Genomic DNA, 24,184 nt, shown 5'->3' with positions numbered 1-24,184 from the left:
CTTTGAAAGCATAAATAAAACAGGATTCATATTTATCTGAATGTATGGAATGAATGGACTGTATTCTCTAGACACTCGTAGTTCTAAGAGGAAATTTAGGAATTCAAGAAGACCCTGTAATATCAGCTCAGTAAGGCATGCCTTAGGTATGTAAATTTTCCTACCCATAAAATTTCCTTAATTTAGACACATAAAAGAGAGGATGTGCTGTAGATCTCATCTTGAATCCACAAAGAGACATGAGGAGTGGGTCTTAACAGGGCAAGACACGGCAAAAACTCATGAAATTGGGGTTCATGAAACTCGCATAGAAAGAATATGGCCTCTAGTGTTGAAAGTGCATAAAATCCTCATTACCTAATTCATAGTGCTGGAAAGAACCACTGAAATTTGCTTCAGAGTATTATTAACAAGAGTAGTAGTACCAGCATGAACACCACAAGTTATTGCAGGAAAATTATTGGCCTTGGCTTTGGAAGACCTGAGTTCCACCCTCAATTTTAGACTTGCTCATATGCTGCCCAGAAGTCAGTTAGCTTCACACAGCTGGCTAACTCTTTTATGAATGCACTCCTCTATTATCAAGTCTCAGACATAGCCCAACTTCATAGTCCCTCTGATTTCTGACCAAGGTGAGAATAATATGAAGAGTAGCTATGAGGTGGAGCCTGACATCTAGCCTATAGTGGGATTCCTGCCACTATTAAGTGTTTTTGTTTCCTTTATTTCCAAAGAGATGTAAGCTCAAGATATTTTTTTCCATAATCTATGTGTACGGGAAGGATTTCCAAATGCTCAAAAAACTCTCCTACCTGGATTAAACAGCCACTGTCCTTTGATACCATGTTCTACTTGGCAGGTTGCCTCTCATTTTCCACCACATTCATAAAAGTCACTCGAGTTTATTATGCCTTTGGACATCCTACCATGTCATTATCTGCATGTCTGATAGTTCCCCTGTCCCATGCCCTAATAACAGAGCCTCTGTCACCTGTTTATTCCTGCTCTGCTAGTTCCTATTCCAGAGATAGGTGGAATGGTATCCTTATAAGTGTCAACGTGTGGCTTTATGCAAGAAAATATGAGAAGCAAAATGCTGACAATTTCAATAAAGTACTCTTCCTGCATGCTTCCAACCCAATCCATATGGATTTTCACAGAGAGGGCCAAGCAACATGATGGATGTGAATGTAGTGGGAGCTTTGTAGGTTGCATGGGTCGGTGATAGTGACACCCTGGCTGCACACTTGTTCTGTTCCATGTGGGTTTGTTTCCTTCTTCTGAGCCTCCATTCCCAGCTTCCACATCCACAATTCCTTTCGACTAGACATGAAGTGTGAGTTTTCTCAAAACGTTACTAATTATTTAATATAAACGATGTCCTGCAAATGTTACTATATCATAAAACTTACTCTTTGATGCCTTCTAGCAATTTGAAGTTTAAGTTATCTTCACTTCTGTCAAAGAAGCCCTTGTTGTCTATAAAGACCAGATGCCTTGGGTCATGCTTTCGCTGGATAATGTGTGCTAGAGCCACAGCATCTTGGTTGTCACATTTGGGCCTCAGTCCATTCTGTACACAGGCATCCTCCTTTCGAGGTCTGAATCCACAGCAATTTGAATCTAAGCGATTATAAATCTGAAAATGGAAAACAAAAACAAAATCCAAGATGCTGAGTAAAAACAAAACTTGGGAAAGTTAGAAGATTTCTAAAGAACTAGCGCTTTTTAAATAGCTGACTTGCCAGACTCTAATAGGGCCAAGCTCATTTAATTAAAGGCAACTGTCAGAATAAGTCCAAGGTTCACATCCTTCTGACTCAGCTATGGTTTTAAGCATTTCCAGCCTTCTGCTAACAGGTCCAAAGTTAGATCAGCCAGGCAAGACATCTCCACCCTTAATATTCAAGGTTCCCACTGATATCACGTGTAGATACAGGCCAGAAGAATCTCTGACTCTGTTCATGACAAAAGATAGAAAACTTGTGCTGTTACATATCCAGAAGGCTATATCTTGTTTTCTCCCTCAGGTTGAGTTATCGAAAACCTGAGTTATCTCAGTGGTTCTACAAGTTTATGCAACTCCTAACCTCTCTGGATTTCAGTATGATATCTAATCTGAAATAACATAGAACAAATCTATCGAAAAGTTATGAGATCCAATAATGATAACTAAAAACACTAGCTGTATGGAGCCCACAACTAGATTCTAAAGAAGTGAGCAGAATTAACAAAACTATTGGTCCTATTGGGGTTTATTACGGGGAATTGAGCTACTCCCTATAGAAGAAGTTAAACAGAGATTAATTATGAGAGAACTGGGTTATTTCCATTTCTTTTGGGCAAGGAAAGAAATAAAATTTTTTAATCAGGGTAAATTAGAGCCTGGGCTCAGGAGTTAGACAAATTTAAGGTCAAATCTCCATTTTCACACTTAGCTCTGCAACCTTGTGTAGATTCCTTTACAACGCTGGCTCTCAATTTAGTTACCTGCATAATGGGCATGAAAGTATTCACCTTGCATGGCTAGTGGGAAGATCAACAAAAATGTTTGTATACCCTCCAGCCCCGACCCAGGCATCTAGAAGATACTCAAAAAATGAAAACTGTTATTACCACTGTTGGGACACACACATACACATGTTATGAAGTGATTTACCTCCAAACAAGTTTCCAAGGCAAAAGGTAATTTCTCCATTTTAATAAAGGAAAACTGAGCATCAAAGAGATTAAATAATCTGCTCTGAGTGGAATATTAGTAAGTAGCGAAGTTAAGATTTAGACACAGTTGCGTTTGTCTCCAAAATTCCATGATTCCCCCCGCCCCAAATAAGTCATGTAAATAGTTTAAGGCTGGTAGAAGATTGTAAATATGATCATGATTCAAAAGATGGCTAGACACAGACTGTCACTTTTATTCTTTTAGCACTACATTCCCATCCTTTCTCCTCCTCCTGTGTTTTTGCAAATCCTGTGAGGCTAGCCACTCTGGGGGGCCAGTTGCTAATAAAGGAATACAGAAATAGTACCACCAAAATTTACCCTACTTTGAAAATGATCATTCATTCAACAAATGTTTTTTGAACATCCTCCACCACCTATCAGTGAGCTAGGCACCAAGGCAAATGTGGTCCATAGCCAGCACATCCCCACCACCTCTACTTCCAGAGGAAAAGGAAGTGGTCATTTAATTTTGCCTTACTACCTCAGCACACTTTAAGAACTGGGCAAATGAACTTCCTCTCTGTTTTCTGCACATAAGTGGACTTTGTATCAAATAGCAAACTTTGAGAAGCCGGGATTATAAGAGAAGTTAGCATAAGCCAATTTTCTATGAATTTTATGTAAAACCAGTCACATGAGGTAGGGAAGGTCAGTGAACCACCAAGTATTTGGACAGCTCAGAGGGTACACTGCTGGTCTAGAAACAATCTACAGATAAGGGAGGCCTCCGTCAGGATCGGTTCCAGGCAGCTGATCCATGGGGCCATGAGTCTAACCAATGGTTTATCCAAAAGGTCACACAGGCTGACTCCAGGCAACAGTAAGTTCCCACTGCTAGTTAAAGTGCATGTGTTTGACATGAGGATAGCAAAGTTTCCCAAAGGTAAGTCGCCATAGGTTAAATGAAAAAAAGCATAACTTAGAAAACACTAGAAAAATTTATTGAGCCGTTTCTCAAACAATTTCATTCATTTTATGTAGTACTCTGACTGCTTTTGAATATAAGAGAAACCAAACAAAATAAAGAGATTGCATCTGATTGCCAGTTATTTAAATTAAGATCAAGGGGTCAGGGAGAACATAAAAAATAACTCTTCTAGAAGCTGCTTCTCATCTAATCTCCCTTTTTTAATACACATCAGTTAATAATTCTCAAAGAATCTCTATATCATTTTTCCATCATCATTGTATGTTTATATCTAGTTATAACGACATTACATGTGGGAAACAAACTAAATCCTATTTAACGTGACTACAACATCAGGGTCGGTTATGTTGCATAAATGCATTTAGAACTTAACTTTAAAGGACAAATCTACCAACCACTTCTGAAATAGAGCTCTGAACCCTAAGCTCTTTCTTCATTGTTGATTTCATAGTAGTGGGGAAAGGACTAAGATGTATAGCTACATTTCTGTTGTTTCTACAATAAAGCCATGAGTATCATATACAGTAAGGTTAAATAATAAGCACTTCGAAGTTTAGGCCCTAACCCTCAGTATCTCTGTAAATATTTTACTTCTCTATTTTTAAACTACAAGCCAGCATTAAAAGTTGAAGATAGAAAAGATCAATTTAGGTCATCTTTTTATTGCCTTCCCAACATAAGATTGTTTCCTACAGTATATTTTTAAAGTGTTTTGTCTGATCTAATTTTGAGTCACTCAACAGTCTGTGATGATTTCACCACTTCCCCGACAGACTGCTGTGCCATTCAAGTCTAACAGACCTTATTATTGAAAACGACTGTGTGTGTTCAGCTCAACTTCTCTTCCAGAAAATTTTTACTACTCCTTTTATTCTGATCTCTTCATGTTCTTGGTGGGTATGTTAACATGTGTTGAGTGTGTGTGTGTACACCTATAGATATAGAATCAGATTGTAAGGCCTCAAATAATCTGGGTTTGATTTTGTTTTTCTTATTCTCCCACTACAGTAAATTATGTCTTTGCATTATTGCCCTTGTCCAGCAAGGGCTTAAATAGCTCTTAAATCTTGTTCCCTAGCTCTTCTCAGAATTTAGTTTACAGTCTTCCTTTTGAATTCACATTCAATATACCAAAAATAATTTGACTGCAAAACCATAATCCACTCGCTTATATGCAGCACCATTCTCCTTGTCATTTAATTTAGTTACATTGAATATACTTCTGCTTACTTTTAAGAGAGTTTACCTATTTTTCAAAGCCTAAGAAAGCATATCCTAGATAGCTATGAATCCATAACATGGTTTTAACATGCTTGTTTAGTGCATATTAAAACAGTCGTTTCATTTACCTATCACATGATTAAGCACTGTAGTTCACATCTATGTGTCTATGTTCTTAGATAATTATCCTACAAAGAAGATTACTTGAGGGTAAATTTTGTCAGTTAAATGATTATAAGTGTTGATCATCATTATTGCAGCTTGTTCAAATTCACATCTCTCACTCCTCAAAACAAGGAAAATCTTTTGCAAAACTGATATGAATCTGAAGATTACTGCCAATGATCATTTTCCATAAGATTACTCTTTCCTCTTTTAGGAAAATATATCTTTTCAATGTTTACCTAACTAAAATTAAACTCAGAAAAATCCAGGTGTTCCAGCCAAATTTTTTTGGTGGTGGGGATATTTTTAGATATATTGCCTTCTTCTAAAGTATTTTTTAAAATTCCATTTTCCTTTTTGTAGTGTGAGTTTTGCCCGTAGGAAAAAGCGTCTTAGGAGTGACTCAAGTTATGTTCACAAAGCCCAAACAAGGATGCTTCTGCTGCACTGACCAGCTCTCCAAAGCCCATTAGAAACTCACAGAAATCCCATGACTTTTCACTCTTTTGCACAACACCCATTCCAGCTGTGTCCTCAAAAAGTGAATCTATCAAAGCAATTGTAGTAGTTTCTTTATATCTCCTTTTTCCTCAAAACAATGTGATTGAATTACTAATTTCAGGCAACGCCTGAATAAAGGCAATAAAAAATATTCTAAAAGTGCTGCTAATATTCATAATGAAGAACATAATAGCACTCATTGATTATTTACTATGTGCCAGGAACTGTACTCTTAATACTTTACACGTATTATTTCATTTAATCCTCATAGCAATGTGAACACATAGGTGCTACCAATAGTTCCATTTGGTAAATGAGGCATCTGAGGCACAAAGAAGCTAGTTGACTGACCCAAGTTCCCTCGGCTCATAAATGACAGAACTCAGGATTCTAAACCAGATGTCTATGACTTCAAGTCCATGCTCTTATCCATCCTGACTATATCTCTCGGGAACAGCCTCCAAGGTGGTACTATAAAAAAAGCAGGTGCATTTGTGTAGAATGTTAAATGATACCAGGTTCCATAAACATTCGTTTCAACAGAAATACAAAGAACTTCAGTGGAGGAGTTCAGTGAAAAACTCAAGAAGGAGAAGATATTACAGTTGGGTTTTTTGTTTTTTGTTTTTTTTTTTTCTTGAGGAAGATTAGCCCTGAGCTAACATCTGCTGCCAATCCTCCGCTTTTTGCTGAGGAAGACTGGCCCTGAGCTAACATCCGTGCCCATCTTCCTCTACTTTATTTGTGGGATGCCTGCCACAGCATGGCTTACAAAGTGGTGCCATGTCCGCACCTGGGATCCGAACAGGCGAACCACAGACTGCTGATGCAGAATGTGCAAACTTAACTAGTGCGCCACTGGGCCAACCCCTACGGTTGGATTTTAAGAGACAAGCAGTATTAGCTAAAAAATAGGGAAAGGTATGAAGGTAGAAAATCAGAGATATCTTTAGAGAAACTGAAAGTATCTTAGACCAAGGCTTCTCAAACTGTCTGTAGTGAAAGACCAGGTGTTTTTGTTTTGTCTCTCCCCCGGCTCCACAACCCATGTGATCTGTTGCTTTGTCAAAATAAATAAATGAATAAGATAATTTATTACTAAAGAAATGAAATTTTTAAAAATACAAAATACCAGTCAAATATTTTGTTAGATTCAATAGACAAATTACTCTACCAAAATGCTATCAAATTTTTAAATGCTTATTTGCAATTTTCGTACTTCACGCGGTATGAATTAGCATGGGCCCTGGAGCTGCGCTTTGAGTAGCACGGCCCAAGACTGCACCATCGATGGGAGGGGAGCGTGAAGGCAGGTTGTCAGAGCAAAGGGTGAATGTGAGTATTATACCTAGAAGGGAAAGCTAGAAAGTCTGCAACGTTCACTACCATCTTCTCATGTAGAGCTGGAAGTATGGCAAAAGGCAAGGAAGCGGGACATCGGGTGAAATGTTCAAAGAACAAAAACTGAAGGGAACCAAGGCAGAATGTACTTGGAAGACGAAGAGAGTCAAATGAAGGTGTTCTTTCTAACATAGATTCGAAATTCCCTTATCCAAACAATTTCCTCATTTCTTTTAGTTAAATTACATAACTCTATATTTTCCTACCTCTGTTTCCCTGCACCTCTTTAAGTGTCTGAGTGAGTGAGTGTGCGTGTGTGTGTGTATGTATGTTTCTGGTTTGGTAAGTCAATATCTTAAGATTTTCACCATCTTTTTTCAAGCTATTTGTTTTTATCATTTAAAAACTGCACCTTTACAAAGAAAATTGCATTTTTAGAGAGAAAGTTTAAATTGTGCAATAAAACATGTAATGAGTGGAACTGAACAATTCATCGGAGTAACTTATCCAATGCCCGGCACATAGTAAGCACTTGATAAATGTTTATTATTGAAGGAACTCTGCTGAAAGCTGCTTTTCACTTCGTATTAGGCTATTTACAATGCTCCTCCACAACACTGTCTTCTGTTCAAAGAATCAAATAAGCAAAATAATGGTGGTATAGCAAAACGTGAGTCTTTTTAAAGTAGCACCTAGTGAATGGAGTGGAAAAAAAAATAGGAAGGGAACAAACAATGGAATTGCCTGTGCTTCTCATTTGCTGTTGGTTGGCTTCTTTACGTGGGTTTAATTTCACTAACCACGGACCATGAACTCTTATGTCTCACAAAGAGCCTGCCATAACACCTTGGTCATAATAGGCATTTAATAAATACACAACAAACAGATGTGACAAAAATAACAATAGGACATTCTTTCCTATAATTAGCAGTTTTCTGGAAGATTCCTCTGAATCCCAGTTATCTCATTGGACATCTTATTCATTTTTAGAAAATGCATAGGAAGAAAAGGTCCCATTTTCAGCAATTATTTTATTTCAAAAAGGCAAAAAGACAGTGAGAATTGCTACTATTAACGGCCCCACCCTTGGTACAGAGAAACACAAAAATATCTGGACTTATTTATTTATCGCTAATAACTCACACTGGAAAATCCTTTACATGAATTTGGACAGTGCACAGCAGTGTACGGTTGCCATGTTATCAGTAGAGCTAGACTGGATCTCTGTAGTCTAATGAATGTGAAGGCTGACCAGATGATAGAGAACAGCCTTAGACAAATCCCACAGTCCTGACGGTGCTTGTTAACACAGACCTAGCCTCTCACCTAGGGAGCTATACAAAGGGAAAGCAAAAGTGTTCTCACCAGCCTGCGCCTGCATCACTTGGGAATTCTCACCTCATAAAACAATAGATTTCATTTTTGTGCTGTGCTGCCATGGCAACAGGTGCCTGTTAAATTAGTATGCATGCAAATGTGACTAGCCGAGCACTTGATGAACAACAAGAAAAGTAAAAATAGTTTGCAACATATACATCTAACAGTGGGCACAGACTCCCTTGTGCCTCCACCCCTGTAAAGAGCAGTCATTGATCCACACCATCCAAACTCCAAAATTCCACATTTAAAAATAACTATCAGTGGAACCAACTCAATGCAGAATCTCTAGTTTCTTCCACAATTCTGAATCATAAGTAAAGACATAATAATATTGCTTTACGTATAAGTAAAAATATTTTAATGCTAAAATATATTTGGATCTATTTCTATAGATGCAATGTTTAGAATCCAGATACCGTACCTCTGAGTAAGTACCAAAAGTCATCATCATTCTGCCACAGAAAGACTCTAGAGAGAGTCACTAAGCAAGTGACAATCTATTTTTAGAGAAAGAAAATTCACGTTCTATGATTTGCACAAGCAGAGCTGCATGAAAATAGACTTCGCCAAAGGCACACCCACCTTCCTGTAAAGATTTTATAGGAGCACTCAGACTAAGAAAAGCAAGAATTTTTATATTTTATGACATTCTGATTTATAGAATGCATGTATATTAAGCAAATAAATTTAAAGCAGGAATAAAATAACCAGTATAAGTAAAATTTTTTTAAATGCTTGCTTTCAATAAAATAAAACACCACTTTCAACAATTTAACATTAAATAGGGTTGTAAATAAGCTTAAAATTGTGTACATTTACATCTGAGGGAATATTGTCACTGAAAACCTTTCCTTTGCTTGACTTGTGTATTAATTTTTAGTGTTCCTATAGAAATGCTATCAATTGTATTTTCTCCTATAATGTAGTATTATAAGAAAATTGACAAAAATAAGTAAAGAGAAATTAATTGACTGTGCTAAAACACAATTCTGATTATGGTGACAAAGATTCTTTGCTTGACCAGGCTCCGGAAACTTCTCCTAGGCCTATCTGCGCACTTCCTTATAAAATCTAGTTTTAGCAAGAACCCTGCTAAGTCAGTTTAACCAGAACCCCACATCTTTGATATCTAATCACTCTCCATATCTAATCAAGCTCCTCATCTGCCACCATCCCCCAGGAGATGTCTCATCACCCTGGCCTGTCTTCAGCAAGAATCTGGTTAGGCCGGTTTACCCAGAATGCTCCTTACCCTTGATGTTTCCTCTTAGTAATTTTCCATCCATCAACCCCTATGCTGCTCCTTGGCTATAAATTCCCAGTGGCACATGCTACACTAGGGGCTGAACCCAAGCTCTCTCCCTCACTGTGAAATCCCATTGCAGTGGTCCCTACACCTATCGCGACAGTCCTGAATAAAGTTTGCTTCCCATCTTTAACAAGAGTATTATGTTCTTTAACAAAGATTAACACAACCTAATGTAACATATCTAACAGTTATTTTAACTCATTTTTCTAATGTAAATCAGCTGTCTTTACAAAAAATTAATTAATTCTGACAGACTGATTATTTTGTAATTATTTAAAAATAAATAGTTCTTGAGAGTAGAATGGTGGTTGCCAGGGGCTGGGGAGTAGGGAAAATGGGCAGACGTTGGTCCAAGGGTACAAACTTTCAGTTACAGGATGAATAAGTTCTAAGGATCAGACTATAATTAATAATACTGTATCTTATATTTGAAATTTGCTAACAGAGCAGATCTTAAGCATTCTCACCACACACACACAAGTAACTATGTGAGGTGATGGATGTGTTAATTAGCTTGATTATGGTAAATATTTCATGATGCACATGTATATCAAATCATCATGTTGTAGACTTTAAGTATATACAATCATTTTGTCAATTACACCTCAATAAAGCTAAGGAAAAAAAGAGAAAATAAATACATAAATCCTACTTTACTAAAATAAACTTTTTTCAAAGATTATTTTTACATGTATATATAAAATTTCCTATTGGAAAATGGATTTGTTTCTATGCTCCCTGGATTAGCAAATTACTATAGAATAAAGTACTTTATGCAGCTTGCATATAAAATCCCAAGATACTGTTAAGTCACTTTACATCATAAAGTTTCCAATTATCAAAACGACCCAAAAGGATACAAAACAGTTTTTCCCACATTGCAAATGAAGGAAAAACTCAGAGAGGATAAATAACCTGCCCCAGGAGGCACAACTAGGGAATAATGTGGATTTCTACCAACTTCTGTCCGACTCACCACACTGCCTCCTAAGATAGAAAAGATAAGATTCTTGCTTTTACAGAGACTACAATCTAACGCCTTTAAGTATGATTCACTGTGTATCTTCCACATCGATCAATATCATATTTGACAGAGAACATAATAAATGTTTGTTGAAAAAAATGAAGGAATGGATGCCAGCTCCTCTCAGTTCACCAATTGAAATCTGTCTAATACAAAGGGCTAACGACTAAAAGGTCTCTGATAGGCCAGACCTCCAAGGTTTCCCCTATCCTTTGTCTTACGAAAAGCTCAGAATCTTAAAATCAAATCACAGAATCTTATTATTACAGAAATGGAATACCTTTGAAGTTACTAGGTACTATACAAAGGGGAGTTTATTTCAGAAAAATTACCCTAGAGCCACGGTTCTCACACTTTCTTATTTCAGAAGCAGTTGGCACTCTTAAAATTATTGAACCCTCCCAAAAGTATTCATTTACGTGAGTTCTTTACCACATGGAAATTAAAATTGAAAAAAAATGTAAATAGTTATATATTAATTCATTTAAAAGTAATACTGATACACTCACTACATGTTAACATATTTTTAAAAGAAATTGCTAAACTTTCTTAAAAACTAATAAGAGAAATAGAATTCTTCTTTCAAGTTAAAATAGTTTAATGAAAAAAGCAGCTAGTTTGCTTTACACTTCAAACAATTGCATAAGTAGTTTTCCTCAAGACAACCACTAAAGTGTGAAATGCATTTGAAATTCTTTCCTTTTTTTTTTTTTTTTTTTGAGGAAGATTAGCCGTGAGCTAACATCTGCTGCCAATCCTCCTCTTTTTGCTGAGGAAGACTGGCCCTGAGCTAACATCTGTGCCCATCTTCCTCTACTTCCTACGTGGGATGCCTACCACAGCATGGCTTTTGCCAATGGGTGTCATGTGTGCAGCCGGGATCCAAACCGGCGAACGCCAGGCCAACGAGAAGTGGAACATGCAAACTTAACCACTGTGCCACTGGGCCAGCCCCACAATAGAAGTTCTTTATGCATTCTTTCCATTTTGTCACACATAAGGTTAAAAAGATATATATTTACAGGTAGACACTTAAGAAAATTAATCATTTTTTTTGCTTTATCAAGAGCATTCTCAAGTGAATCAGGCATTTTTCCATGTGCTTTTTTCATGTGAGTACAGTGGCAATGAATAGTAGCAAGACTATTGGTGCAATTTAGTGCCAACTTTGATTCATGCTGAGGCACCAACAGCTTCACACACTATTGCAAATAGCAACATAGTGAAAAAAGCAAAAACTCTCTCAATATTATTGAGGAAATAATTTTGACCTCTTGGACCCCCTGAAAGGGCCACAAAAAAGGCATTGCCCTAAACAGTTCCATTCAATTAGATCATAAATAGTAATAATCTTTTGAAGTTCTGTATCTCTCTTATTTATTTGTGTCTACAAATTGCAGCTTGAATATGGTTGGGAAGAGCATGGAACTAATAAGAAGCCTTATGAACCAGCTCTCACTTAACCCTCTCTGAGTTCACATCATTGGGCAAAATGAACCATAAATCTTTGAAAAATAATTACATACAAAAAAATTATTGAGCCAGATGACTATCTGCCTTCCTTCTCAGGTGTTCCTATGGAATACTACTGTGTTAAGTTTTCCATGGTTTTCTTATTGGCTTTCTGGCAGATTTCCCCAGAGGTCCAATGCTTAGACCTCCTGTTTGAACCTCAGTCAAACCTCAGTCAACCTTATTCAAGGTTAGTTTCAAACTGTCTTTGTTTCAGGGCCATAGGATTAGTGGGGGAGCCAATCTCAAAAGCTAGTTCAAACAATGCACTAAACAATCTTTGAAAATCAAAAGGTTATTTATGGAATTACACAGCCTGCCTCGAATCCTGGACCTCTCTGGCCCAACTATGTATACAACAAGATTTAGGGTTGACGCATACTAAGTATGCACTGATCCGTTCCAGCACCATCTAAAAACTCCATAGCAAAGGTTGAAAAAAGCAAAAGTGATATATAATTAAATAATATATAAATTATTTATGTATAGTATAATTAAATGCTACACTTTTGATTAATAATTAAATTAGAATTGACCCAGAAATGCTCAGTGGTTGTCACTTAGCAATATGAAGTTTAGGAATATAACTTATTTCATCAGACATTTTTCCCTTTGATTTAGACTGAAACAAGAGCAAAGACCTAAGGACCCATGTTAACCAACTTCCTAGTCCATGTTTTATGCAAATGGGGCTTTAGCATAATCAATGTCAGAAATCTCTGACAATAAATGCTAGACAGTACGTGGAAAGAACATATGAAATTCAAAAGGCTTTTAAATTGGAAGTAGACATCTGAGGACTCTGTATGCTCCTTAACAGGAGGGATATGCTTCGAGACACAGAGAAATCTTAACAGGAAGTAGGCCAGGATCCAGAGAAATACGTTCTTGCTGTAGAGACCAGGTAGCTAAAAGCATGCCTCTGTGATGAACTAGGGTCAGTGTGGCAAGACAACTCTTTCTCTTCAAAGTTGCCTCTGTGAAAAATCAAATAGCTTAAATTCTGTGAAGTGAGAGAATGTGGTCTCCAAAAGTCACTTCTCCACTAGAGAAATGATGTCAAAGCCCAAAAGAGAGACTCATAGGTCAGTACTTTTGTATATACTTTCTCCATCCTGTCATATTCTTGTAGAGAACCTTTAGCAGCAGAAGTACATTCCATTTCAGGGCCATAAAAAGTGAAACTATTTGTCTTTTGAAGAATAGGCCAATAGAATTCTACTGTCTGTGTCCTAATCTCCCCGAGCTTTGGAGAAGGCTTAACTTCTCAGTGGGAAGGTACAACCCAGCAGGTCAATTTCTGCAGGGAGAGATTTTACAGACTTCCTAGACCAGACTGTTTTTGGAACGGCTGATTCTAAAGGAGCCAGTCATGAATAGTCAAAGTGGAATTCCTTGTGTGGCTCAACCAAGAGGACATCTAGGAAAGAACTGCACTGAGAAACAAGAGGACAATAATTCCCAGGCATGGAAATGACATTGTGTCCGATTCAAGAGCCAAATGACAAAAATCTCAAATGATGACTGAGGCCCGCAGATTGGATAGGAATTGTCTAGACAGAAGATAGAAATTCCTCAGTTCAAGTTTGTTGAATTTAGTTAAATCCCACAGTATCCTGTATGCTCATAATTCCTGGTTTTGTTTATAAAGTAAAATAAAAAGTACTAAGCTATGCTAACAGGAAAACTAGAATGAATGGTTATAAAGCAAACTATTTAAATAAAACACCTACGATGCCAAGCACAGCCTTTCATATGATGTTAAAGTGGCCAAAAGCAATAAATAAATGTTCTGTGGTATTTGTCACATTAGGACTCTGGTTCCAATCTAGGGAAAATTTCTTGGCTGCTGCCTTGCAGACCGATGTTCTCAGGAACAGACCCGCCCTGATATCCACCTCCCAGTACACCCCTATTTCTGGCATCATAAAACCACAGCCTGGTTAGACCCTGCCTCTTTCTAATTGTTAAAAGTAGGAGTAACTGTTAAAAACAGGAGTAGCGAGTTGCAGAAAAATGCATGTGGTCAACTGCATTTATAGTATGTAAGTTTAAAAAAAACACACAGATACTCACTTATTATGCATGTAAAATTATTTTTAAGTTGGCTAAAAAGATGCATACTAATCTCATCAGAGTGACCACCTCTGGGAGAAAGTGCAGGTAAGGGACATGGTCAACAGGGACTTTAACTTTTTTTTTCTTTTGAGGAAGATTAGCACTGACCTAACATCTGCTGCCAATCCTCCACTTTTTGCTGAGGAAGATTGGCCCTGAGCTAACATCCGTGCCCATCTTCCTCTGTTTTATATGTGGGATGCCTGCCACAGCAAGGCTTAATAAGTGGTGCATAGGTCCAAGCCCACGATCTGAACCAGTGGACCCCGGGCTGCTGAAGCAGAACGTGCAAACTTAACCGCTGCTCCATCCGGCTGGCCCCACGTTAACTTCTTTTTAATGTATTTACATCTCTAAAGTAAATACTGAAAGCAAATACGCAAAAGAAATATTGACAGGATAATTCTAGAAGGTGACAACAAGATATTTGTTACGTTAGTCTCTGTTCTTCGGCATTTTTTTTTAATGTCTCAGTGAAAAGAATGAAGACCTTGGGGAAAAAAATCTGAGGATAAAATCTCAACTAGCTTCCTGAATTCTGCAGACTGAGAGCTCTGTAGTTAACAAATACAACAGGAGGTAGTCCCTGCAGTTTCCCCCATCTATGCAAAAATGACAGGCAGACAGACAGATAGACACATGATAAATAGGCAGACATTTGTGAGACAATTAAAAATTTGACCAACGACTGGATATTTGACTGGAATTATTACAAATTTTTCTTTTGGGTGGGATAATGATTATGTGCTTGTGTATTCTATCTTTTAGTGATACATACTGAAATATTTATAGATGAAAGAATATGATGTCTGAGATTTGCTTCAAATTAATATGGGCGTAGGAAGTAAATAGGAATAGAGATGAAACAAGACTGGTCATGAGTTGATTAATTATTATATTTGGATGAGGGTTCATTATAATATTTTATCTACTTCTGTTCTGTTTAAACTTTTCCACAATAAATTTTCTAATATACTATGTCATTTAAAATTCATTTTCCAATCAAATAGAAGTCTTCAGAGTTTTTCTGCAAGAAGTAACACAATTAAAAGGGAAGCAGGAAAGATACATTCAGCAATGATTTGCACAATAAACTGCAGTTGGAGAAGACTAAAGACAAGAAAACCAGTTCGGAGTCTCACATGACATCTTGATGGATATTGATAAGAGTCTGATTAGTGTAGCGTTAATAGGAATGAAAAGGAAAACATGCCTGGAGTGATTGTGGAGAATTGTCAGTGCTACTGAGTTTAGTGCTAGTCAAATATGAGGCACTAAGCAAAGGAAGATTCGAAAATTTCAAACCTGGCTGATTTTAAAAATAGTAATGTCATGAACAGAAATAGGTAAGTCAAGAGGGCAAATTGTCAGGGGGTGATGCGACAAATTTACTTCTAGACATCAAGTCTGAAAGGCTGAAATGACAACTTGCTAGCTATTTAAAGTAAATTATTATTTAGCTACCTATGCATAAATCTGATGTCCTTTGTTCTCTCTCATCAATCGTGATGACAAAAATAAAGAGCCATATTAAAGTTTTATAATAAAATAATTGAATAAAAAATAGAAGCCAAGTCTTCCTGGAAATATCAAGATAGCCCAAATCCTTCTTTAATAAAAATACTTTCATGGCATGGTTTATCCATTTCATTTATATCATTTTCTCTGCAAAAATCTCTGTGTTCTTTCATATCAGAAGTCAATCCGTATGTTTCTTTTACATCAGTTCCCCTGTCTTTTTGTTAGATGTGTAAAGACACATCTAAACACACAAAGCAATAAAGACATTGTAGGTGCCTAATAAATACCCAGTTTTCTGGTCAGTTTGTCATGTGTTGCAAGCAGTACTCAGAAGAAGAACACGGTAGTGTCACAAGATAATTTGGAAAATCTTCTGAGGCCTTAAGGTAAGCCCCATATTGTGGCATCATTAATAACAAAAATAATTTCCCCTAGTGACAAAGTATGAACATATGTAGAATTGAAACCGTCAGTCAGACTTCTGAACTTCATTTATAGCAAAGGGCAAACTTAGTTTTATACAATTAAAATTCCGTAGTAACTACAATACATTTCAGTGCTTAGTATGGCCATAACTGTGAAGTTAGGAGTTTGTTATTTTTAATGCCTACCATGTCACATGACACTCCCCGTGTCCTTTACCTTAGTAAGTGACTCTCTGTAATCAAGTGAACCACTGTGATTCTCACCATAAAAAGAAATTGTGAAGATTTTTCAACAAACAATAAAAGGTAGGAATATATTGTTCTCTAAACCCTCTGATTCTTGGCGATCGTTGCTCCCTAGATCCCAGATAATTCAGCATGCCAACCAATACTTTCAAAGCTAATCCTAGACTTTCTTTGCTACTTGAAGCCAAGACAGTATCTGACATCATCACTCGTTGTTTGCTAGCAAATGAACAAGAAACTAAGCCATTTGCTTTCTTGGACTTACCAATAAATACATGGCTGGAGGCTATTTTGATTGGCAGTATGCTAATCCTTCAAAACAATAAAACTGACCCAAACTATTTGAAATCCCAGTATCCGGTCCTCTGGATTGCTATGCCTCTTGCTGTGAGAGCACCTGCCTGTGTTTTTCCTCAGTGACCTCTAAAAGTTGGAGGCGAGACCCTTGATCACTGAGTAGCAGGAATAAAGAAGGGGAGGCTTGGAAGGCCCCCATAATCTATCATGGAGGCACAGTTAGAATCTTTCTTTGCCTAGCAGATAGAATATTCCTCCAGAAACAAATATTCTTTTAGTGAAAAGTAGTATTTCCTCTTATTTAGATGATAGTTGGTTGGAATTTTTACTTTTACTAATATCACATCATTAAGTGGAAAAAATGATGCACAGATTGAAGAATAGGAGATAATAGGCCAAAGATTAACATTTGTTAATCAAATTCACTATATTCAAGAACTAGATCATTAGAAGCCAGGTAAGAGTTAGGAAAGTTAACTGAAGAGAGACTACTCCAGGAGACAAGGCTTACCAATTCAGATTGTTGCTGCTTGTTGAATTTATGAACATTAAGTTCATTACTCACAGCCATCTGGGAGAAAACTACCTCAGTGGAACAGGAAGTGTCCATAAGCATCATTTTTCCCACTCTGAACTTCTTCACACTTTCAGCCCTTGGATAGAATTCCTCTCTCTGAAGCTCTCTTCCTGGCTCTTGTACTCACCTGATTTCTGCAGGTTCCTCAGTTTCTAGACTAAACGTCACATTCTCTGGCCACATTCTTACCTCCAATTCCACCAGCACTAATAGCATCTTATTTGTTTCTATAGGATTTTAACTTAACTCAATTATGACACCTGAAGTATTCTGATATGATTATCTGTCTCTTCTACAAGATTGTGTAACTCTTGTTTTTTTGGCAGGGAAAGATATTCCCTCAGCTAACATCCGTTCCCAATCTTCCGTCTTTTTTCGTTTTTCCCCAAAGCCCCAGTGCATAGTCGTATATCTTAGTTGCAAGTCCTTCTAGTTCTTCTATGTGAGCCACCACCACAGTACAGCAACTGATAAACGAGTGGTATGGTTCCAATACTAGAAAACAAACCCAGGCCACCGAAGCAGTGAGAGTGCCAAACCCTAACCACCAGACCATCAGGGCTGGCTCTAGATTGTGTAACTCTTGAGGGCAGAGAGATGGTCTCATCCATCTTTTTATCACCAGCACTAAACCTTCTAAGTGTCTGGAATAGAGAAGATCTCAAAAAATGTCTATAAAATGCAAGTGGAAAAAATATGCGTAACTTATCTTGTTGATGATGGAAGCAAATATCTCCCAAGACATCTCTCTGTTGGTCTCCATCATGTCCTCCTTAATTTCTCATCAAACAAAAAGTTATTCTTAGAAAATATCAGTGCAGAGAAAACTCCATTAAATAGTAAAAATATTAAATATTTTCTATTCAGTTGATTTTTCATTTCCTTTAAACTTCTAATTCTCTTCCTTTAACAAAACTTTGTTTATTGCAAGCATATTTTATTTCTTTCGCTTTTAACATTTTTAATTTGACACTTTGGATATCATATTTTAATATAACTGGGTAGTTTTCTTTGATCAAAAAACAATACCCTCAGTAATTGTGACATTTTCAGACACTCTGCTGCTAATTGAAAGGTTACAAAGTTAAAGAAGACAGGGACTCGCCCTTGAGAAATTCAAAGCTTATTAAAAAAGACAGACTAGTCAAAAACAATTAAAACTCAATAGGCTAAGATCTATCATATAAATATGAAAGCACATAAGAGTAGAAAAGATGAAATGACTTGGGAACGACTTACAGTTTAATGAATAAAAATGATAAAATATTTTACTTCTTATATTAATACTTATCTCAACTATTATTTCTGGATGATTAATTTCTTAATTAATATGTAATACTAAGTACATACTAGGCTTTATTCTAAATCCTTTAAGCATATAAAAGTATTGAATCCTCTCAAGAGCCCTCTATATAAACAATGTTATTATTGCTACTTTACAGATGAGGAAACTGAGGCAGAGGGAGGTTAAGAACTTTGCAATGTCAAAAAATTAGTATTGGCAGTTGGGATTCAAATTTAGCAGGCTGGCTCCAGAATCTCAGCTCCTAACCATCACACAGACTACCTCTGAGATCAAGAAGCAAGTTTTCTACATCCTAAATCTTCTCCTCCTATTTTATATAATCTTTTGAAAGAAACTGGACTAAATCTGGGAAACTCAAATGCTCTCCAGAATACTACTCTTTGTCATCCTAATGGAGGTGAATTTTATCTACGCAGTTCATACTCCCACGCTTCAAGAATAAAAGATTACTTGTGCCTCTGTCACACTTTACAGACCCAGTAAAATGGCATGGTCTTTGTGAATGTAGATTTGTTAATTGGGTGGAACAAAAAGAATGCTGTGTACAGAAAATTAACAACTGGGTTCTGTATTCTCTTGCCCTTGCTGTAGCATCATAGAGCAAGTGATTTTAGCTCGCTTCAGGCACAACTTTTCTAAGATTGTGCACAAAATCCATCCAATACATTCCAAGACATTCCCAAACACCATTGCAAATAAGGCATATATTCGACTTTAAAATAAAAATTTCAGTATAAATGATGAAAAGGATTATTGTATAAAAGATTATTTAATATGGTACTCATGAAAAATAGCCTGTTTGTTCATTTATTTGTCCAATAAACATTTTCAATAAACATCTCTCTATAAACATTGTATGATGTTAAATATAGCAAGTAAAAAGATCCATTGATATCTGATCTTATAGGGGCGGGCCCCACGGCTGGAGTGGTTAAGTTTGTGCACTCCATTTCAGCAGCCCAGGGTTTCGCTGGTTCGGATTCTGGGCTTGGAGATGGCACCACTCATCAGGCCATGCTGAGGCAGCATCCCACGCGCCACAACTAGAAGGACCTACTACTGGAATACACAACTATGTACTGGGGGGACTTTGGGGAGAAGAAGAAGAAGAAAAGGATTGGTAACAGATGTTAGCTCAGGTGCCAATCTTTAAAAAAAAGATATGATCTTATAAAAAGGGGTCTGGCCACACTTTTGTCTCTTCTTGGAGTATTCCCATGGAACATAAAGTGTCCCACTCTACTTTTCATGGTTCTCTAGCCACAGTTACTTAATGGAAAATAGTGTCTCTCTGAGATAACTGTCATGGTGATTTTTAGTCCTGAAATAAAAGCTAATCGTGTAAAAAAAAAAAAAAAAAAAAAAGGGGGTCTGGCCAGGTGGCATAGTGGTTAAGTTTGCAGGCTCTGCTTCAGTGGCCCGGGATTTGCAGGTGCAGGTGCTGGGCACAGACCCAACACTGTTCCTCAAGCCACGCTATGGCAGCATCCCACACAAAATAGAGGAAGATTGGCACAGATGTTAGCTCAGTTACAATCTTCCTCAAGCAAAAAGAAGAAGATTGGCAACAGATGTTTGCTCAGCAACAACCTTCCTCACATACACACAAAAAAGATATGGTCTTATAAAAAACCACAAAATTTCTCTATAGTAAAATCTACTAAGAGCAAAATCAAAAGAATAACAACAAAGTAAGAAAAAATATTTGAGACATATAGGATTGATAAAGGCTAATTTTCATGATATACAAAATGTTTTTGACATAGAATAAGGAAAAGGATACAAAATGCAATAAAATGGGGCAATGATTTGAACAGGCAATTCACCGAAAATAAAACACAAATAATCAATAATTGAAAATATGATATCCTTAAGCTTACTCATAATGAAAGAACTGGAAATATAAACAAAACCCCGTTACTCTCCATAAAATCAGCAAAAACATTAATTAGTTTTCCACTTCCAAAAGTTGGCAAGAGAGAGGGAAATAGGCACTTTCATACCTTACTGGTGAAATTGTAAAATGCTGCAACATCTACGGGAAATTAGCCTTTTGTCTACTACACTGTGGAAGGTAAATAAGTGTTGGATGACTGAAAAGGGTACTCCACTCTCAAGACACCATCCTCGTATATACAAGTGATATACTTTTGTAAATACTAACCAGACTGACTCTTAACAATCAGATTAATTTCTGACTTTTACATTCAGTGCTTTACCCAGAGCCAAAATGAGGAACTCTAATCTTGGAGTCATAACTTGGACAGGTTCCAGTAAAGTCTTGCAGAGATCTCACCCTCATGGATTATCAAGAACGAGAAACCCCTCAACCCTTCCACAGGCAGAAGGAGCAAGAAAGTAGACCACAAATAGAACCGACCTCCCCTAGAATCAGTTCCTGCAGAGGTAAGCCGCAGCCTGATGCACAATATCTCAAGCCAAAGGTGATCTTGGCTCATACAGTTTGAGTGGATTGGAGGGAGTCATCCAGGTAATAAATGACAAAGCCTGAACTAAGATAGGAGCACAAACTATACCTTAAAGAAGATGGGTCGGGGAGATAACAAGGATTTTGTCACTGTATGGATGGGAGGGTAAGTATCACAAAGCACCTAGATGATTCGCAAATTTTTGACTTAGAAAATTGGATGATGATGGTGCCATTCTCTCATAAAATGAATAGGAGGAAGCATTGCTCAGAAGTCTCTTAAGCCAGAACTCCTGAGTTTGACTCCAGTTCTATTGCATTCCAGCTATGTGATCCTGGTCAAGTTACTTAATTTCTCATTGCCTTGATCTCCTCATCTCTAAATGGAAATAAGAATATCTCCTTCAAACGGTTGACATGAGGATTAAATAACTTATCTTAGTGCTTAGTATCAAGTGCTTAGAACAGTGCCAGGCAGATAGCAAGTGTTACATGACTGTTACAGTTGTAGTTTAACGATTTGAAATATTATCTTTGTTGAAAATTTATAATAGTGATTTCATGTGCCCAGAGTGGTCCTCAAGACCACAATGGATATAATGATGATAAAAGCTGCTGTTGCACTTAGAAGGAGAGGGTGGCTCAGCTGGAATTTGCTCTTGCCAGCCAGGGTAACAAACAGAGAGAAGTTACAAAGTGAACACACATCTTGTGAAAACAGCTCTCTTCCTCTGTGTTCTATCGTACCTCTCAACAATAGCACGAAGTATCACTGCCCCCCTAAATAACTGTGCTTCAGACAAATGGTATATTTAGGATGCCCTAAATATCATATGAACATTGACAGCCCCGTATTTTTCCTCACGCCTTTCCCTATCCGCTCTATCATTTACAGCCTACAATCCTACTCAAACTCTTCCTCCTTCACTATCTACTTGATGGTAAAGTGCTCTCCCTCTTTTGACCTCATAACAGTAAGAACTTAAATTATTTCAGCCAGCCATTCTTACATGGATCTATCTTTTTGTTTCATGTGCTATATTTTCCTAACTAAATAAATTTTTTAAAAAACCAAACTTGGGCTGGCCCAGTGGCATAGCAGTTAAGTTCATGGTCTCTGCTTTGGTGGCCCAGGGTTCACCAGTTTGGATCCCAGGCACGGACCTACACATCACTTACCAAGCCATTCTGTGGCAGGTGTTCCACATAGAAAATTGAGGAGGATGGGCACAGATGTTAGTTCAGGGCTAATCTTCTTCAAAATAAATAAATAAACATAATTTTTTTAAAAAAACAAACTTGGGGTGGGCAGTGGAGATAACTATCTTATACTACTTTGCTACCCCCATGGTTTTTTTTCTATAGTATAATGCGCAGATATTGCATAAATACATCTTCACTGATTGAATGATAGTTGTAGCTCCCCTCAATACAAAGGGGAATGATAAAGACAGAGGGTAGGTTGAGATTAGTTGAAGATTCCATAATTAAAACAAATATCACTAGAGACAATTTCTGAAAGGGTTTGCCCTCTCAGTTATAGGTTAGCTCTTATGTTCATCGGCTAAAAAACTCAAGGTCATTTCTTTCTCACAGACTTCACTACCAGGTTCATGGTTGCTCCCCATCTTCTCACTAGTCATCATCCTCAGGAACTTCAACATCCATGCTGACCACTCCCCAAACATCTGGCCTCATAGTGAGTACCTTTACTACTTAACCCTAGAAATCTTTATCCATTCTCTACTTTATTGCTAATACATTTTATGACACTAACTTCTTTCATTAACCTAAGGATAACTTGGTAGTTGTTATACAATAATGATTAAAAATATGGAATCCAGAGTTAGCCAAACATGCTGAAATCTCTATTTTGGAACTTATTAGCTATATAACACCAAACAAGTTAGGTAGAGACAATTCTCCAAGGCATTTCTGCATATCTTATATCAGGTTTTGTTCTGTGCTATCTCTTCAAGGACCTTAGTATAACAAAGAGCCTTGGAAGATACAAACAGTGTCTCCCTCTAGGGTGGAAGGCAGCTTTGTTTCCTGACCAAGATAATAAAGATTAATGTCTTCTTCTGGGGCAAATGTTGGGCAGGTTTGCTAGCAGTCTCTTATCAGATTGGGGATTTCCCAAGCTTAGAGTTCCTCGGCAGTGACACAAGCCCACTATATGTAGCATTCTCCAGGGCCACTTTGTATATTCCCAATGGAACTTGAAAAGCTAAGGAATATGAAGCTCATGCTACCTGCTGTACCGTGAGTAATGAAGTCACTTGTCTCTGACCCAGGAGTCTCTCATTCTGCTAGTATCTATGAACATGTGGCTGGCTAACTTGTTACCTTGAAAGAAGAGTAAGATCTCAGAACTTTCACAGTTCTTGATAATAGCCTCTTTATGCCTCAGTTTCCCTACCTGTAAAATGCGGAGAAGGTGCTTACGTCACAGAGTTAGTATGTTACTTAATGGAATAATGAGATAATACATATGCAATGCTTAAAAGAAGCCTGAGCCTCATAGCTGGACTCTTCAATAGTATTTGGTGACTCTTTACTGCCTTCTTGCCAAACCAAATGGCCTGCTCTCCAGCTCAGTTCTCACTGGTGGCTCTGCAGCACTGACATCATAAATCATTCTGTCCTTCTTAAAAGTTCCTAATTCCTAGACTGTGACTCTAGACTAAACTAGTTTTCTTTCTACATTTTTGTTCCTCTCTAGTTCCTTCTTGAAATGTCACATACAAAAAAAGAATTAGCAAGAGGAGAATGTTTTGCGAATGTCCTAAGATAGTCCCAAATTTCCACAAAATACTAATTAACAATACAACAACAACAGAAGACCAGTTTTTCTAAAATGGAGGAAGGGGAAGGCAGTAATCAGAATGAGAGGCTGAAGAGAGTCATGAGATCTTTATCAAAAGGAGATAAGAGTTACAAGAAACCTATAAAATGTCAAGTCACTCAATTATGTAGATGGTCTACATTTATTATTCCCAAATATCTAATCTTAAGGAAATATTTCCAAAAAAATACTGGAAATAAAACAAGGGGAATGGTGTCTGTAAGCTATATGGCCAAGTGACCATTGAAACACAGTGTGGAATGATCAGAAGGAAGACAAACTCTAACCATCAATAGATCCCAGGGAATCCTAG

At 37.2% G+C, this 24,184-nt stretch overlaps 1 protein-coding gene across 2 annotated transcripts in view; it reads right to left on the bottom strand.

Moving 5' to 3' along the window:
- Positions 1-24,184, bottom strand: part of GASK1B (golgi associated kinase 1B) — a 49,172-nt gene that overhangs the window by 4,346 nt on the left and 20,642 nt on the right. For both annotated transcript variants that reach the window (XM_070608810.1, XM_070608812.1), the window contains one exon: positions 1,413-1,639. In XM_070608810.1, coding sequence (XP_070464911.1) covers positions 1,413-1,639 — 227 coding nt within the window. The remainder of the gene's footprint in view (positions 1-1,412; positions 1,640-24,184) is intronic.

The sequence above is a fragment of the Equus przewalskii genome, chromosome 2 (assembly GCF_037783145.1).
Source record: "Equus przewalskii isolate Varuska chromosome 2, EquPr2, whole genome shotgun sequence".
Lineage (NCBI taxonomy): Eukaryota > Metazoa > Chordata > Mammalia > Perissodactyla > Equidae > Equus > Equus przewalskii.
This window is presented reverse-complemented; position numbering and strand designations above follow the sequence as displayed.